General features: G+C 44.5%; 1 protein-coding gene across 2 annotated transcripts in view; it reads right to left on the reverse strand.

Annotated features, from left to right (window-relative positions):
• LOC104336834 (phospholipid-transporting ATPase ID) overlaps window positions 1-18,630 on the reverse strand; it is an 88,485-nt gene that overhangs the window by 36,325 nt on the left and 33,530 nt on the right. For both annotated transcript variants that reach the window (XM_075447157.1, XM_075447158.1), the window contains exons 4-9: window positions 9,691-9,804; window positions 7,362-7,460; window positions 6,339-6,400; window positions 4,725-4,797; window positions 4,464-4,534; window positions 3,206-3,288 (exon numbers count right to left, since the gene is read on the reverse strand). In XM_075447157.1, coding sequence (XP_075303272.1) covers window positions 3,206-3,288; window positions 4,464-4,534; window positions 4,725-4,797; window positions 6,339-6,400; window positions 7,362-7,460; window positions 9,691-9,804 — 502 coding nt within the window. The remainder of the gene's footprint in view (window positions 1-3,205; window positions 3,289-4,463; window positions 4,535-4,724; window positions 4,798-6,338; window positions 6,401-7,361; window positions 7,461-9,690; window positions 9,805-18,630) is intronic.

Raw genomic sequence — 18,630 nt, forward strand, 5'->3', positions numbered from 1 at the left:
ATATTTATTTCTTGTAATAAAATATTTTCACACAAAACTGTAAACACAGATACTTTGGTATAAAAATGATTATTTAAATCAACATTTCCACCTGACATCTAAAAATTCATAGCAGAGCCCTGTGGATGTATTGAAAAGGACTGGAAAATACAAATACACCTTACTGAAAGGGAACTCAAGAGTTCAGTCTGTTCAGTTAATCAGCAGGAATATTAAAGTTATTTTGATCACAGGCTGCAAATATCTGCATAAGGACTAGCATTTGTAGAAAATATAGCTCTTACAGCTGTTCTCAGGTAAAACACACCAGGCTCAAGAGACTGGAAACAAAATCTAGAAAAGTCCAGAAGAAAAGTACAACTTGGAGTCTTCACCACTGCATCTTTTAAATTCAAGAATGGATGTTCTTTTCATAGAAAAGTAACTCTACTGTAGGGCAGACAAATCATCAGACTCAACTATGCTGATCTTCTGTTTTGTCATTGAGTTAATACAAGAACAATCAGACCTATACTCCATCATTTCTAAAAGTCTGCAGTAACCAGACCCATCTCACTGCAGCCCTTGCAATCCCTCAAAAAGCACAAAGAAAACAGAGGCTTTGTAGTGCAACCTGAAACACAGCACAATGAGGCTTTGGTGAACAAAACCCAGGGCATGATCCCTCACCAGGAAGACCGTGCCTCTTCCTCGTGCCAGCTGAGGACCAACGCTCCTGTGAGCACCTGGCATGTCAACATCCATATCTGCTTTCCAGTTAGTGGGCTGATCTGGGTCACTGATATGCTGATTTTGAGATCAGAAGAGATTCATCCAAATTAGACCGATCACCGAAACTCTAGAGATGCACCCAACATGCCTGCACTGACCCCAGTAACTCTGCAGCTGAGGATACGTCAGCAAAGCACTGGGCCTCCTGTCTCCTCCTCCCTTTAACAGCAACAAGATACCTGGAACAGATTTCACCTGAAAGAGTTAAATACTGCCAAGTCTACATGTGAGAAGTAACAGGTAACTGAAAATATTGTTTCCTTTCCCATCTCTGTGTTCCCCAAATCAAATAAAGTAGTTCAGCATTTTGCAAGCATCTTCCTTATCTGAACCATCGCAATGTCAACAAACATCGTAACTCACATTAAGAATTCCACTGAGTGCCTGTATTAGCTGCTCAACCCTTTCCAGTCTTCCTGTCTTAAGAAGTAACTAGATAAAGAGTTACATAAATATTTAAATACTTCTACAGAGGTTTGCTAAGGGGAATGCAAGGTTGGGTCTGATTTTAGGCACTCTTCCCAGTACTCTGCCAAATATAAATCATCCTGGGAAGCATTTTATTCGTTTTAAGTGTTGCAAAGAGGCCACTTTTATTTACAACATAACTAAAATAGAGATTTACAGGACAAATAAATATTTGATTAAAAAGTTTTAATTTTCCAAAGATATTTGAAACTCTTTAAAATTATACATTTTCAAGAATGCAGTATCCTTAGATAAGCATTATACAGAAAATGCTTGAAAAAGTATTTAAGACTAAGATTTTGCTTACACATTGATACACACTCCAACCTCTTCAGGAACGTAATTAAGGCATGCCTCTCTGACTATTAACATAAAGTATTTAACCGCACCTGTAAAAACATATTTCCGAAGACCGAAAACACTCAGAACGTCAGCCATCTCTCCAGAAAAATCCTCATGTACTGAGCTGACACTCAGCTGAGACCACACACATTATTTCATAAAACCTTTATGTAGAAAACAAAAGGAAAGCCCGTGCATTTGGATGACTCTACCAGAGACAGTCCCAGCTATGCTAACTCTCTGTCTGCCACATCCCCACCATTTGTCCTGGAACTATCTAGCTATTTCAAAGAGAAATTATTTTAAATTATTTTGCCTCTTTATTTAACAATTCTTCCTGAGAGTCTGCAGTCCTTGAGATGTTCCAAGGACAGCAGCACTCACTCCACCCCTTTCCATATTGACTTTTCCTGTAATCCTGCCCTCATATCTAAGACAGCAGGGCACTGTGGGTCATGACTAATGCTACTTGGTCTGTTCCCCCATCCTGACAGATGATGTATGAGCATGGAGTATTCTGTTTTTGACTGGTCTGCCTCCTTTCTGTGTTTGTGCTGCTATATATTCCCTGGTATCCAGTGATGTATGGAAATGGTTCAAAGCTGCACCAGGGGAGGTTCAGACTAGACATTGGGAACCATTTCTTTACCAAGAGGGTGGTCAAACCCTGGAACAGGCTTCCCAGAGAGGTGGTCGACGCCCCAAGCCTGTCCATGTTTCAGAGGCATTTGGACAATGCCCTTAACAACATCCTTTAACTTTTAGTCAGCCCTGAAGTGGTCAAGCAGTTGGACTAGATGATTGTTGTAGGTCCCTTCCAACCGAAATACTCTGTTCTACTCTGCTCTGCTCTGCTCTGCTCTGCTCTACTCAACTCTACTCAACTCTACTCTACTCTACTCTACTCTACTCTACTCTACTCTACTCTACTCTACTCCACTCCACTCTACTCTACTCTACTCTATTCTATTCTATTCTATTCTATTCTATTCTATTCTATTCTATTCTATTCTATTCTACATTTGATATACACAACAGTACTAAGAAAGGACACCTTGCCCATCAAAAACATCTGCACTTTAAACATGTTAAAATGCAGTCTTTATTTTGGCATTGAGAGAGAAGAGAAATGCTGGCAGGGCAAGGCTTCAGGCTGGGAAATAGTCACCTGTCCTGTGTGCACAGTTAGTCCTCAGGCCTGCATGGTGTCTGGAAAGTGCTGTTGCTCAGAAGCTGAATGTAATCGATGCATCAGTATTTCTGCATCAACGTAAAAATGCATTGTGAAAATAATTTGAGATCAGAACTAAGCATATAGTTTTGGGAAAAGAGTTTCCACTGTGCAATTACACAAACTCTTGTACTGAGGTTCGAGGTGGGTAGCCTCCAGTGGGTTGCCACCACAGCACTGGGACACCTGCAACTAAAGGAGGAATCTCTTTACGTGTACTGTTGATGCCTGTTGTACAGACTGCAATGTCCCAATTCTGTTTCCCTGCTGCTGCGTCCAGAGGAGTCCTAGCAGGGAGCAGGAGCCAGCCTGGAAGGAAAACTCCCAGGTGCTCTCTGGCCTCTGGTGTCTGAGCAAATGTTCTGGAAAGTAAATTTTTCCATGTAGACTCACCATTGAACTCTGTCAGTTTCTGAAGATCTTCTCCAAGCTCTGCAGTGACTGTCAGTGCCTGCTTCACCTTCAGGTTTGTTTCACTGTAACAAATAACATGAGACAAAAACACAAACTGAAAGTCCGATGTGAACTGAAAGCTCTCCCTGAAAGTCACTTCTGTTCTTGAGGACAGTCTGCTTCCTGAGACATCTGAATGACCATTCCATCATAGGCATTTTTTCGCCGGTCAAAGGGTGTAGTTGTCTCTTCCAGTTGCAAAGACAGGCAAGCCAGAGGAATTCTGGACTTGGTGCCATGGTACCAAAGAGAGTGAGGTGGTTCCGTCTTCTCGTTTTCGCTACAAAGTGCAAGACCAGGCTTCTTAGCTCCCTGAGCAGTTCACTGCCTGTCCTGCCACTCCTACCACGCTGAACCCTGAGGTATCTGAGCATATAGCAGAGCTCTGGATCTTCTCCCATGGTATTTTGGTCTTGAAGAGTACTTTAGTCCTGGGACTTGCTAGATGGGGAGTTTGAAACGCAGTGTCAAAGAAACCCTGCATTTGTTCAGGGCCTCCTGACACTTTCGTGTAGAAGAACTACAAGCTCATTTTCAGCAGAAATTAGATGGTAAAAGTCCAGAGGGATGTCTGTAGTGTATGAGGAGAGACATGATTTCTTGATCTTTCTGGTCTTGCTTAGTCCTTCAAGCTGATGCTAGCTCCAGGAAGTGAGAAAAGGTAATGCAAATAGGGTCGTAAAGATGAGTTTAGATCCAGTTTATTCCAATTAATACAAATTAGTTGCAGCCCTCTGACTTGTGGTCAGTCATGCCCTAGAGTGAGCAAAGTTTGGAATACTTTGCAGTGCACAGGTATTAATATTATGATATAGCAGTCCAAAGGAGATTACTGGGGTTTTTCATTGTGATTATCTCACTCAGATAATCTGGATAAGAGAAAAGATGAATGGAGACACAAGAAGCAGAAAGCTTCTGCCAGTCACCTGGGATGTCACAAGAACACATTTCAAACTAACTCTCGGTGTCAGAACTGTCACTAAAAGTCCCCTCCTCACATGCTATTTGCACTGCAAGAGGCAAAAGTATCCACCACAAGACGTTGTTTTCAAGATACCTACCCCAAGTTTATTCTATGTACTAGGAAGCTCTAGCTACAAAAGCTCTTGCAGGGAAAGCTGCAGCACCCAGAGTTGTCAGAGCAGATTTGGCCTTGCAGTGGCAGCAGTGATTGCGCCTGAGGGCCAGGCTCACTTACCCGTCCAGTTCAGCAGTCTCGATGTATGTCAGGCTGTGTGGCTCACTGCTCGACAGTAACAGTAGGTCGGCCTGAAGACAGACAGACAGACTTAGCATGAGTTCACGTGGTCAGAGGGCATGGCACCGCAATGGTAATTGTGGTTTCTGTACACTGCAGGTCTCTGAGGCAGTTACCATCACTACTGACTCATTTGCTTGTGAATGATAAGAGTAATTACAGAAACTAACCATGAGCAGGATGGAGAGAAACTGTACTCACCGTCACAAAGTTGTTGTTTTCTAGTTTTATTATATCCCCCACTTGGACATTCATCCATTTTTCATCCTTTAACCTGCAAGAAAACTCCTAGTAAGTAGGCACATGAAGCAAACACCACTTCGGAAAGTAGGATACTTGGCTCTGCGCCTGAAGCCAGACTGTAAGTGCCATCAGGACTTGGGCTGTTGGTAAGATGGACCAGGGTCTTCCTCACTGTATCTTCATCCATACTAGGCTAAGGGACCACCACAATACAAAAAAGCGGTAACAGTGGCTAGGGTGACCTGTTCAGGGTTGAGACCCATCCCCACAATAGCAGCACAGTCCTTCAATCTGGACTGACTACTCCCTTCCTTCTTCTAAAGGGCCACATTGTTTCAGAAAAAAACTCTACTTTGCCTAACAGACTTCCCAAGCACCTGGGAGAATATCCAGTTGTGTTAGTTTTTCTAAGTGGTGTGAAGGGCCAGAGCAAGAGATCAGGTTCTATGTGGGCCTGGTTGTCAGGAAGGTTGATGTAGGTGCTTTGGCTGTGTGTGTGCCTAGCTAAGCTCATGTCTGGAGCGCTAAGCAAGACATGCATGCAGACAGACAGCGAAAGGGCAAGCACCAATGTAACCAAGTCACGACAGCTGCATGTGCAAAACCTAGAGGTGAGAAATATCAAGAGCTATGTCAAAACAGGACTGGGTATTCAAGGTTGAGTTCAGCTCGGTCTTCCTTTTTCAGTATTTGTCAGAGTTGGGTAGAACCTATGGTTTCCAGTTTCTGAACAAAGGTAAAATAGAAAATTTCTGTTTCAATGTATGTTTCCTAGACACAGTAACTAATACTGTAAACTAAGAAACTGGTTTACTTAGCAGAAAGCACAAGAAGTATGTTCCTTTTCTTCAGTTTCCAGTTATATTTTTAACTGTTTGATCATCTGTTGGACTTTACAAAACATACTGCTATCTATAGTACTGAAAAAAGTCACCAGAGACTTCGCAGCTGTCTACAGCTGTGTCCTGTGCATAGCTGGACTCCATGGAGCTGCAAGTAAACAGCACATCCATCTGCCACAAAAGCCAAACCTCTGCTATTTTTTCTGCAGGAAAGAACAGTGCTAGCAGCACAATGTCCAAAGCACACAGCTGAAATGTTCTGAGCACATCTAAGTCAGAAGTGCTACACACACTCAAAGTATTATGACATGTATGAGGAAGCTATTCCTGCTTCTTAATTTTAAATAACTTTTTGATAATGCCTAGCTTTGCTTAATGCAGAAATAAATGTTATGAGCACAGATGTACATGGGAAGATAGCCTTGCTTGTCACTTCTAGAGCAAAGATAAAATAATACAATACTCTCAAAATATCACTTATTTAAACAGATATGTATCCAGAAACAGAAAGAATTTAATTTTTTCCAATGCAAGGTCACAGCCACAATGTCTGCATTCATTATGGTACTGTGTCTTGGGTTCATTAATCAGACACATCGTCCAGAACTGCACGGCAAACTAAAGGTGTGAAAGACAATTAAATTTTAAATTGTTTAGTGATCCTTGAGGAAAAAAGTATTAATAAAATGCTCTTCCCATTCAAAACTACAGCAAAAGAAAAATGACTTACATGCCATTGATCAGGACCTGGACCGGGCGGTTGTTGACATGTTTGTCGCTTTTGTGTCGATTCTGAAAATTTGATCAGTAAATTAAAAGGCATTTCCAGGAAACTATGCACACAAGAGCGGTAGGCAGTTTATTAACATTTTCAGTTTTCACCCAGCTAGCTGAATGGGTCAGGCAGATTAAAGTCACAACTGAGTCATCGCTGAGCCCATGTTTACACTGGTAATATAGGGCATAACTGGACTGCACAAAGCAACGGGCAACACGGGGCTTGCTCTTGGAGGGAAGGAGGGTAAAGCCTTATATGTCACTTAGCACAGTCCTGACTCAGCTGGTGTTGGTCCTGCTGGTCATGGTTTTGTAAGCTAAGCACCCAGAGAAATCTGTTTCTCTGCCCTGATGTGGAAAGTGGTCACAGCATTGCTCCCTGGGAGAGCACCTCGCCACTTCTCACCTGCCTACTTGGGAAGTTGAACCAAGTCCCCACAAAGCATCAAAACTATTTAATAATGAGCGAAAATCAGATGCTAAACTCAGCTCTAAGGTCACCCTGTGAAGTCAATGGGATGTTGGCCATTAGGTCTGATGGGAACAGACTTCAGCCCAAACTGCGCAAGTTTGAAAAATCACACACAGATTGTACACTTACTTCCTACCAAATGTTTTTTCTGCCCACATTGCAGCTAGATGGCAGAGCATGAGTTCTCCAAAGTGGAAGCCTAAGAACAGACTTCAGTGCATCTGTCCAGATATATCTATCAGTGACCACATTTTCAGACATGCTGAGCAGTTTCAGAGAAAGTCAATGGGGCTGCTGGGCTGCTCAGCAGTTTGTAAATTCTAACTGCTTTTTAGGTAATGAACCACAGACTTGGGGATCTAATCTCGGACCCCATCCTTGGCCATGGAGCAGTTGTCCAACTGCCTGACACTATGTGTGTTCATTTTAAGTAGTTTCCTTTAGTCATTGTGCTGAAGAATCACAGGCAAACTGCAAAGTACAGGTAAGCAATAGAGATCTTACAAAATCATCGATGGCATCCTTGACTCCCGACACAGCCAGCACCAGCACTAGGGGCACCACCGTTGTAAACCAGGCCAGTGAGGATATCTGGGGAATCAACTGTAGGAAGAAAAGATCTGAGTTGAGAAATTTCCTGCCCTTTCAGCAAACAAGTGGAAACAACAAAGACAGAAATGCAGCTCTGTCACCTATATGTGACCCCACAAAGATGGGACAGCATGGAAACCCACGCTTCGCTTACAAAACAAGCTGTAATTTAAGATACAAACACGGAATTGTCAGGAAGTGCGGTGGGTTGCTCTTTCATGTTGTTTGCAACATTAGGATTGCAAAGTCCGCAGTGGATTTCTCTGGAGGCACTGACAGGAGCAAGCCTGCTGTGAGGGACACAGACCTATCTGAGCAAGGCCTGCTGTGGAGATCCTTCAAACGCTTCTATTTTTTGTTTCAGTAACTCTTCACGTTTTGCTGAACTAAACTTCATATCGATAAAATACACACTTCTGCTGCCCAGGTTGGCCTTGCTTTTCCAAGACCAACAGAACCATTTTTGTTTCCCACAACTTTAACTGTGAGAGGACCCAAGAGTTGGAGGTGACTCTGTCATGCCTTCAGTGATGCAGAGATGGATGTCCTACCCCAGCATAGTTCTCCTGTTCCTTTAGAAGAACAGCCCTAATGATGGGAGAAATGTGATACCAGCATTACTGTGTCCATCAGATTGGATTTGGGCAGTGCCAACTCCATGTGCATTGTGAAGTTGACATTTATGCCACTAAAGCAACTGCTTTAAGGGTGGAGAGCTGCTCTTTGCTATTGCTCCTTCCGCTGCACTGTCACAACACAGATCCTACAAGCACCACCAAATCTAGCTAGGAGGAATGATGTCTAGAGCCAAGCACAGCCCCACTCAGCTGTGGATGCTGCAGAGACAAGTAGCTGCTACCTTCTCACCTAACTGGGAATATTCATGTCCTACTGGGCTGTGCCAAACGAGTGGGGAGGCAGAGCCCCCGCAGCTTACCCATCACATCCACTCCTGATGCAGCAACAGATACTCCCAGTGCTACAGGGATGGAGTGAGTGGGCAGAAGAGGGGAAAAATTAAGTGGAGGAATACGCAATATGAAAGACTAATGGCTGCCCTCTTTAGCCTACTTTGATGCAGGCAGCAGAAAACGCTGTATGCTTTTATATACAGTCACTCCTAGATGGTTCAGCAAAAGACACAGAGGAATAATTTAAGGCAAATAGTTTGAAGTGCTATGAATTTGACAGACAAACAGCTAGAGTGCAGTACAACAACACAGAAACAGTGCTGTCAGCTTAGCTGAAAAGGCACTTTGACTAGTTTCTTGAAAAATATACGTGGGCTGAAATTTCCCAAATCCATTCCCTGTAAATAAGCAAAGAAGATTGTACGTAGCTTGCTACAGACTTAACAAAATTTTGCCTATGCTTTTTGAGCTGAAATTGAAAAAAAGCATTTGAAAAAGGTAATTTTGCAAACTTGCATGAACTGAAATGGTCAAATTTAAAATAGCATACTTGAAACGTAATCAAAATTATACCCTTTTTTGTTTGATAACCTGTATTCCAGTATGACTCAGTAACAACAGAGTACACTGCATGTACCCATATTCTAGCAGAGTGCAAAAAGGCATGATCTCAATTTCTCTGGTGCGTTCAGCTTTCAGAGAGAGTAGTATTACCAACAGCTATGGGCAAAGTGCAACTCAATGCCCTCATGAGCGTTAGGGTTCAATGCTGTTGCCAGTGTCTGACACGCTCCATATTAGACACCTTCCTCTGAGCAGGAAGCAGCAATATTCAGCTTTATGCAAACTTGCTCCAACCTTGACCCTTCCTGATGTTAACTCCTTCCCTCCCAGGGAAACAGTACAGGCTACAAATTTGTTCCTCTTCTTTCTGCTTCCTTTGAGACTGCCAATGGACTTTGCCTTTAAACGTACATATAAGAGATGACTTCCTTTTGTACCACAGGAAGAATAAGTAATGCGAATCCAAGGACAGCCAGGAGCACTCATATGTAGACACAAAAGGGTGGTAGGACAGGGCGTGAAACAGATACACAGTTTGTTGAAAACTTTATTACATTTCTCTCTTCATTTAGTTCAAAATCTCATATCCAAAGGTATGAGACGAAATTGCATTTTTTTCTGCCATACTTTCTATCTACTGCAAGGTTTTACTGAAACGCTAATTCACAACAGGGATATAGCTTGCACTTTATTACAACTGTGAATGCATAGACCAGTTTTGATAACAGACAGTGCAATCTGCTAGAAACAGCACAGTGAATTCATACCTGCAAAATCAGCAAGAAAAGAAAGTAAGCATTGGCTATTCGCTGGAACTGTTCAAACAGGTTAAGAGGCAGGAAAGTGAAGAAGTTGTACTTCGATGTTTTAATTGAATTGTTCTGTAGGGAAAAAAAAGAAAAATGAATAGGATTGGTAAAACAGGAAACAAAATTGCAGCACAACCTATTTCAACAGTGTTTTCACTTGCTTATATTTAGCAATAGCATTGTTTCCAGAAGCAGCTCAAAAACCATTTCCTTTTCCCCCACACAGCCATGCCAAGCCTGGATAAACAGACAGAATTCCTCTTGGAATTGGTGAAAACGCCATGCTCAGTTTATGCCAGGTAGATACAGGTGCAGGTAGTCACTCAAATACAGAGACAAATCTTCTTTTTAATAGTCTCTCCACTTACATGATGCACAAATAGAATTAAAATCTGTAAGCAAGACACAACTAAGACATTTTGCTGATAGCATCTACAAATCAGTGTTACAAAATGCATGCTAGGTCAGTTATCTATAACTTGTCTGAGACTTTGAAGCACCATTCAGCTGGACAAAGCGACAGGAGCTATAGGTCCTCCCAGGAGCTCAACATGACATTATTTTCAGCTGATTCAGCAGCCTCTCAACACAGCAGCTTGGACCAGTGGCTTGTTTCTATTCCACAAAGATCACTTGAATGCCGTGTTGTGCAAACAGACACTAAGAAAAGAACTCACCATTTCAGTAAGCGAGTTCCAGCTTTGTTCCCTATTTCCAGTTTCCTTTTCTAATTGCAGAGGGCCCCTCAGCCACCAACAACGGGTGCTCCCCTGTCTTCTCCGAACCAAAGAAAGACCCAAGCTTGAGATTACGGAACTGGGTATTTTCTTCCCTGAAGACAGAGATCTCTGGTCCAATTCTTGCCACCTGATAGACAGGCTCAATCCATCATACTGAGCCCACCAGCTTGGGCTGTCCCTTCAGTTTTTAGGTGTGCTACACTTTCTTTTTATATGAAGTTTATCAAGCACTTATTCAGGTTTAGTTGTGGAAGCACGTATACCATCTGTTGGCACCAAATCTAAAATTTCCCCCCCCCCCGAGAAGCTCTCCAGAAAATGCCTGTTAAGCCCTCCAGGGAACCTAAGGTGTGACAGCACAAGGAGGCAGATATTACACAGTGTACCTTCATTCAGTAATAGATTTGCTGGTTCAACAGAAGATAAAATGGTGATTGTAATATTTTATAGCCTTTAGAAATTGCTAATCTAGTGGGAGGACAGGAGATGATAAGTATGAATCACAGGCCACTTCCAATCCATGTGTTAATCCAGGATCTCGACATCTAAACGGACACATATCAGCATGTTTCCTCCATGAAATGAATTATTTAACATCACCACCATAAGGTGTGTACATGGGAAGCTATTCCATAGGGTGTGTATGGGGGAAGGTAATCTGTTTCAGGAAGTTAGTGGATTTCTGGCTGTGTTCAGACACAAAGTATGGCAACATTCTTCAGCATTAACTTCAAGTTTCATCCTTTCTACAGGCCGATGAATAACTGTCTAAAAGAGCAGAGATGGAAACGCCCTTTATGGAAGAGCTAGCCAAATCTTCCCGTTGATTGAGATCTATCAAGAAAAGATGTTTATCAGTGATTATCATATAAACAGTATTGCATGTTTTCTGGCATCATGTATCCATCTCTGGGTGTGGTTAACTCTGCCTGTGATCTAAATGTCATGACACGTAGTTAAATTTGGGTTATTTCAAAATTCTACAACATGGGATATGTGCTGCGCACAGGCTCCACAGCCACTGCTAAAACAGAAGCAATGGAATAGTAGCATCCTCTGCAAAACTCAACATATAGAGAACTAAATTTCTTGACAAGTCTGTGTCCACCAGACACAGAGTCTGGCAGATTTTTTAATAAAAACTGGATCTAAAGATGCTCCCTGACCACTAATCTGAAGGAGAATATCATGGCCCCTTAAAAAAATGTAAGACAGTAGCTGCAGGAAAAAGTAAGTACGGGGGACCTGACCTTTGTGCGTCAACTGATTTCAGAGGGTCACATACAACATGGGAAAAACTACTCAGTAAACACTCACATACAGTTTATAGACCTTTGCCTGCAAAAATCTCAGAGGGGAATAAGAAAGGAATGGGAGTGGTTTATTTCAATTCCTGCCTTCTATTTCTGTCCATTAATTACGTCAGGAAAACCACTGAATGAATCAGATCTGTTGATTTTGTTTCCTATTGCCATTAGGCATGGTGAAAAACCCAGACATAACAACTTCCAAATGCTTAACTACAGGCATCTGGACACCCAGTATTTTCTCCATAGTACTTTAGGATCGTGATATTGTCTGACACACACTGTCTTTTGGGAGGGACACTGGGACACTACAGACCTCAGGGTAAGGATGGGGAGTATTACAGTTGATCTTCTCAGGATTCTAGAATATGTAATTAAAAACTAAGCACCAGAAATAAAGAATTAGTCACAATCACTATGAAGATTTCTAATTCAACAAGCAACTTGTTCATGGCCCTAAGGGGCTAAAGGAATATCAATACTGAATGATAAAAACAAACTAGGGAAAACTTCATCCTTTCCAATACAAAGCTCTGCATTCCCACATCATGGATATACTTGAGGCTCTGTGTAAGGTATCATTTATGTTTTCATGCAATACTCCAGGGCTGTGTGCTTTGACAGCTTGGGGTCCCGGTTGACTTCAGGGAAATCTCAGTTGGTCTCTGCTCATGATCTTATCCTATTCCATGATGATTAACACCATCACACCCTGTCGCTCCTTTAGAGCTCTACCAGAATGTGGCTCTGGGATACAAACTATGGGAACGTGCAGCACTGCAGTGTGTTCAACAGTCCATACGCAGCCATCGTTTTATAAGCAATGCCTCTAATGCATCATCCTCCTTACCTCCCCCATGCTCTGCCTTCGGGGAGGGAGACTCCCATATGGGAAAAGTGATGGAGATGAAAAATCTTTGAAGCAGCAATTATGAAGAGGCCTTACAAGAGCTTATCTTTCTCTTATAGATTTTAAAAAATGGAGCATCAAAGAGAAGCAGCTCTGTGGCCTGAGCACAAAGATGGGAATTGGGAGCCTTACACTTACTCCCAGAGCTGTCCTAGACTTCTGGTTGACTGTGGGCAGCCCCTCGTGTGCCTGTGTCCCAAATGAATAGGCATAAGCATGGTTACCCACTGTCAGCCTCAAGCTCTCCAGATGCGAACATTGACACAAGAGCAACGTTGTCTGTGGGTGAGGGATTATTCTCATCTGCTCTTTTCAGGGGCTCGATTCACACCTCCTGGAGGTGTGACTCCACCAAAATGCTGTCCCTAAGAATAGTGCTCACTGCGCCACAGTTACACAAGTCCAGATCTGGTGGATGAGCTGTTACTTTGGGGGTGTTTTCAGAAGCCCGCCTGTGACGTCCGACCGCGGGCAAACACTCAGCAGATGGCTCCTACCTTTGTTCGCTGAGCAAACAAATCATCTCCTCACCATAAAAGTCACTGGAAATAAGAGACACATGGCTGCTTTTGTGGCCAGGTTATAGGAGCTAAAGGGTGACACCTGGAAAAGGCAGGGTGTGACAGGGTATTGACCACCTGAATTTATATCCCATGGCTCAGGGTTGTATTAGTTTCTAGCAGCTGGGCTACCTGGCTCAAAGTGAAACCTAGCAAAACCTTGTCTGTCCCTCAGGGAGGTGTGGTGCCACGACACCTGGCATGTTCACCGATACCTGCACAGCACAAGGAACAGACCAATGAGGCAGCTGAGAAGCAGAAACCGCTTTCCCAGGTGCTTTGATAAAGCCTTGCAAGGAGGTGGCAGGAGTACAACTCAATGGCACTTCATTTAACTGCAACTGTGCAATCTGAAAGCATGCAGCTGCCATACATGGAAATGGGAACACAGGGCTGTGAATGTGCTGAAGGACATATTTAATAAACTTGTGTAACATGGCAAGCAGTGCCACGAAGGCTTTGTTTTCGTAGATGGTACTGCTCAGCCAGACTAGATCAGTTTTACACCTACCAAGTTCACTGCCATACTCTTGACGGTGGGCAGCAGTCCCAACTCAACAGAAGACTGAGAAGGGCCAACAGAATGCTGACAGTGTTTATCTGGTCCCTCTAAAGATCTCATCCTGTCTCTCAGAAGTAAAACACCGGCTGAACACCTGAAATAAAAGGTTCTGTATCCAACCCACACTCCTCTTTCTTTTTTTCTTTTCTCTTCTTTTTAAATTTTTAACAGTTTTGGGAATTTCTTATGTATGTAACTCCTAGACCTCTCCTGGAAACAATAAGTGAGTTCCAGGATCCCACCATGCGTTGGGTATTCCAGGAAAAACTCTAGGAAAATGCAATGACTGGCTGTGTTTTCCTATGCCATTCCTTGTGCCTGGAGTGATCCCATTACAGAGCTGTTAATCCGTTTAACATTACTGTGGAGACTGTCCTCATCACTGTGGTACAGAAAAGGACATGGAGGCAGACGGAGGTGGCATGGTTTGATGACCTTGTGCCATCATTCACAGACAGGCCAATTCATGGGATCTAAAGGTCTTGTCTCTTAGTCATGTCATTTGACTACATTGCCTTCTCCTGCTGCTTAGCTCAGTACCTGAAGCTGCTGCCAGGTAGGGAGGTGAAGTGAAGGGGAGGGCAGAGCACTGCCGAGTGGTTCAGAGGAGGCAAACTCCACACCACTGTACCCTGTTCATTAAGATCTCACACAGCCAGATTCCCAACCAGTACGGCAGGAGTTTTGTCTCCATGAGGTTTAAGAGAAGAGTGGAGGACTTGGTCCAAAAAGAGTACTTCACAGCAGCTCATGTCTGGCACAGGTCAGCCTTTCCGCGCCTGTCAGGGCACTTATATACCGTAACAACCTTGACCTCACCTGGTGCTTCCATCCACAGCCCCTGCTCAGGGCTCAGGAGCTCCACCTAAGCCCAGCCCTGGGCCTTCAGTCTTTCCCTGAGCTAGATTGTAAGAGTATCAGTCTCCAGCCTGACATTTGGGATGCCATCCAGAGGGACCTGGACAAGCTCGAGAAGTGGGCCTGTGTGAACCTCATGAGGTGCAACAACGCCAAACGCAGGCTCCTGCACCTGGGTTGGGGCAACCCCTGGTATCCATACCAGCCAGTGGATGGAGGGATTGAGAGCAGCCCTGCCAAGAAGGACTTGGGGTACTGGTGGGTGAAAAGCTGGACATGAGCTGGCAATGTCCTTTCGCGGCCCAGAGAGCCAACCATATCCTGGGCCGCATCAAAAGCAGTGCGGGCAGCAGGTCGAGGGAGGAGGTTCTGCCCCTCTGCTGTGCTCTGGTGAGAGCCCACCTGGAGTCCTACGTCCAGCTCTGGAGCCCTCAGCACAACACAGACATGGAGCTGTTGGAGCAGGGCCAGAGGAGGCCACAGAAATGATGCGAGGGCTGGAGCACCTCTGCTGTGAGAAAAGGCTAAGAGAGCTGGAGCTGTTCAGTGTGGAGAAAAGAAGGCTCTGGGGAGACAGTAGAGCAGCCTTCCAGTACTTAAAGGGGCTTTTAAGAAAGATGGGGACAGGCTTTTTAGAAGGGCCTGTAGCAATAGGACAGGGGATAATGGTTTTAAAATAAAAGAGGATAGATTCAGACTAGATATAAGGAAGAATTTTTTTTACTGTGAGGGTGGTGAGGCACTGGCATAGGTTGCCCAGAGAGGTGGTCAACGCCCCCTCCCTGGAAGTGTTCAAGGTCACGTTGGATGGAGCTCTGAGCAACCTGAACTAGTTGCATTTGTCCCTGCTCACTGCAGGGGGGTTGGACTATATGACCTTTAAAGGTCCCTTCCAACCCAAACTATTCTATGATTCTCTGATTTGTCCTACTCTCCCAGACAGATGTATCCATCCCTGCCTCCTGGACAGACCTTGGACCTATGGTGTAGTCTTATCTTCAGCCCTGCCTCCTGCTGCTCCTGACTGGCCTCTGGACTCTGGACCTGGTTCATCACCTCACCTTGTCTAGGATGGTTGGGAGGAGCCCCATTACTAGCAACCTGCCCTGTGCCCCCCCCGACCAGATGCTGCAGGACTACACCCTGGTCAGTGAGGGCATTGCCTGTGGTGGGGTCACCGTCAGCTCCCAGCTTGTCCACTCTCATCGGGCAACCCTGGTCTGGTTGCTCCCTGACAGTGCCTCAGCTGGACTTTGGATGAATCCAGCTAACACCTTCTTAAATGCATAAAGAGCAGTGCAGGTTGCTGTTGTAGTTGTTCCTTCAGGGGCTACTCAGACCATTTTTCACAACACTCTCTTCAGCCTTGAACGTGATTTGGAGACTGAGACGGGAAGAGAGGGCAGCCGTTGCCACCATCCTGACCACACTGACAAGGTCCTTGAGGATAACCCACTTGGCATCCTTTTCAGATTGGAGCATGCAAGCAGAGGAGGTGAAGCAGAATCTGAGTCCACTGTCTGAGCTCTTTGCTCTCCGATTAAATTTCAGAAAGATAAGAACCCAGCTGCCAATCCAGCCCAGGGCAATGTGTATTAGACATAGGAAGTTATATACATCCCTCCTGTTTCACTAAAGAACTCATCAGGTGACCAGGGAGAACAAAAGCAGAGTCCAACCAGCCCCTCGCTACTGGTCCTGCAGAAAGGATGCTAGTTTGACCCTAGATCTTGATCCAAGATGAAATTTGTCATTGCCTCATGGGCCCTGCATTTCCTGTCCTATTGTCTGAAAGCCAATTTCAAAGCTGTTTTCGCAGCCCTTCGTGACGTCCCAGTGCAGCTGTGCTGAATTCCAACGTGAAAGCAAAGATAGAAAAGGGAATAGGGATCAGAGAAAACTTTAAATGTCCTCAGAAGAGATTTTCTTCTCCCGAGTGTGGATAGATAGAGAGCCCATCACGGTGAACCCACACGGGCAGTCCCCTCTGCAGCTCTGCAGGGGACAGTGCAGCCAGACTGGGGACAGTGCAGCCAGGTTGAATTGCCTCAGATAAGAACCTTGATCAAAGCCCTTAAATCTTGCTGGACCACATCCGGCACCCTGCTTTTTACTTTATTTCAGTCTTTACACAGGCAAATCTTTTACTGAAGTCAGAAAGGATCTTCCTGTCTGCAGTGTGAATAAACACAGGATTAAGACTTGACTTTTCATTTTAACAGATCTATATCAAGTCCATTTTTGTGCTGCACTAAGTGCCTTTGCATGCCACTCACTCACGCTAGGTTTCTGAGTCATTCCTAACTAATTTTGTGAGCTGGTGGGTAGTACATACCTTCACACTCAGCCCTTCCAGTTAACTGCACAGCACTTTGTTTTAAAGTTTGTTCTATTTTTCTAAGCTACTGTGCAGTAGAAGGCCAAGGATGTCTGGGGCTACACCAGTCTGAGAGCTCCAGTTTCATCTTCAGTCTTCACACTAAGTCCAAATAACCTCTGACCTACCCAAGCACTGCCACAGCCACTGCTTGAAGCTTCTGCCCTTAAACACAGGCACCTTCTATTATTTAACCATAGCAAAAATCATCAGTGGATACATAAGAGGCTTCTTCATATAAGAGACACTCCCCTTGTCCCCCTCTCAGTCTGTATTGCCTCTGTTCATGCAGATGAAAGAGACCACCCCAGTCTTCCAGCCCACTGCATGACACATCACACATGCCCACAGGGCACATTCAGTTCTTCCTCTGAAACTGTACCCCCGCCTCACCGTGAAGCCTCTGTATTAAGGGGATTTCTACTACATGCAGCGCCTATCTGCCTCTTACCCTCATCCTACCCTCATCCTACCCTCCTCGCACTGTCCAGCCCTCCTGCCCAGCTGGTGCTCAGCTAAAGAGGTTCCGTGGCTGGCGCAGTGTGGCAGGGACATGCCACAGCTTGGCCTCTCGCCTATTTTCTCATGAGGTCTGGGAGGAAATTGGCTCTCCAAAGTCTCCTGAAAGTTGAAGTGTGATGGATCTGGACATGCCTTTGCACGCACTGGCAGACACCGCGTTCCACGGTGCAGCATCAGGTTCCTGCAAAGCTGGTTTGAGCATATTCGGGAGTCTTGCTTCATACCAGGAGGGCCAGCTTTCAGCAGCTGTCAGAGCTGATCTCAGCCTCCTCATACAATAGAGTTTTCAAGTTTTTCTCAGCTCCTCTCTTCTCCCTTCACAGGTACCCTGTAGACTTTGTACCAGGAAGGGACGATAACACCATCTAATCAGGAACAACACACCCCTCTCTGATAGTACTTTCTCACTTCCTTGTTCTCGCTGAAACTACACAAGGACAAAGCATCTCTGTACCTTTGATCCATGCCTACATAATAGAAACTCTCTTTTTCGTGAAAGGCTCAAACCTTCACACCAGACATACAGCCTGGCCCCCGCAGCAGTACGACAATACACTATGCCTCTGTTTGCATTTCCCTTACTTTTCTTTACTGGTCTTTCTCATCAACTGCCTCACCCTAAAGAAACATTTACCACCTCACCTAGCTTTGTTACAAGAACCTGTTCTATAGGTTTTATGGCTAACATGGCCGTAAGTTATCAAGTAAAGTAAACCTCACACCTGTGGCTTTCACTGTCCAAAACACTTTCTAAGCTTTGTCTTATTGCTGGGTTTCCTTCCAGTTTCTGCCCAGTGTCCCTTTTGTCTGGCTGGAACAGCTATTGGTGCAACCTTCCTTGTGCCTTGAGAGAAGACAAGACTCCTCTGCAGGCGGACAAGGACTAATGGACCTCGCTGTGGGACTGAGAGCTGGAGGACAGCTGTTCTCCTCCTGGCTCTATAAAGAAGACTCAGATCACCATGTGGCAGCCCATGTATGCCGATTCTCATGTGCCAAAGTGCTGAGCACCACAAAGAAGCACAGATTGGTTTGCTTGTACACAGGTCAAATTCAATACAT

Source organism: Opisthocomus hoazin, chromosome Z, assembly GCF_030867145.1.
Source record: "Opisthocomus hoazin isolate bOpiHoa1 chromosome Z, bOpiHoa1.hap1, whole genome shotgun sequence".
Classification (NCBI taxonomy): domain Eukaryota; kingdom Metazoa; phylum Chordata; class Aves; order Opisthocomiformes; family Opisthocomidae; genus Opisthocomus; species Opisthocomus hoazin.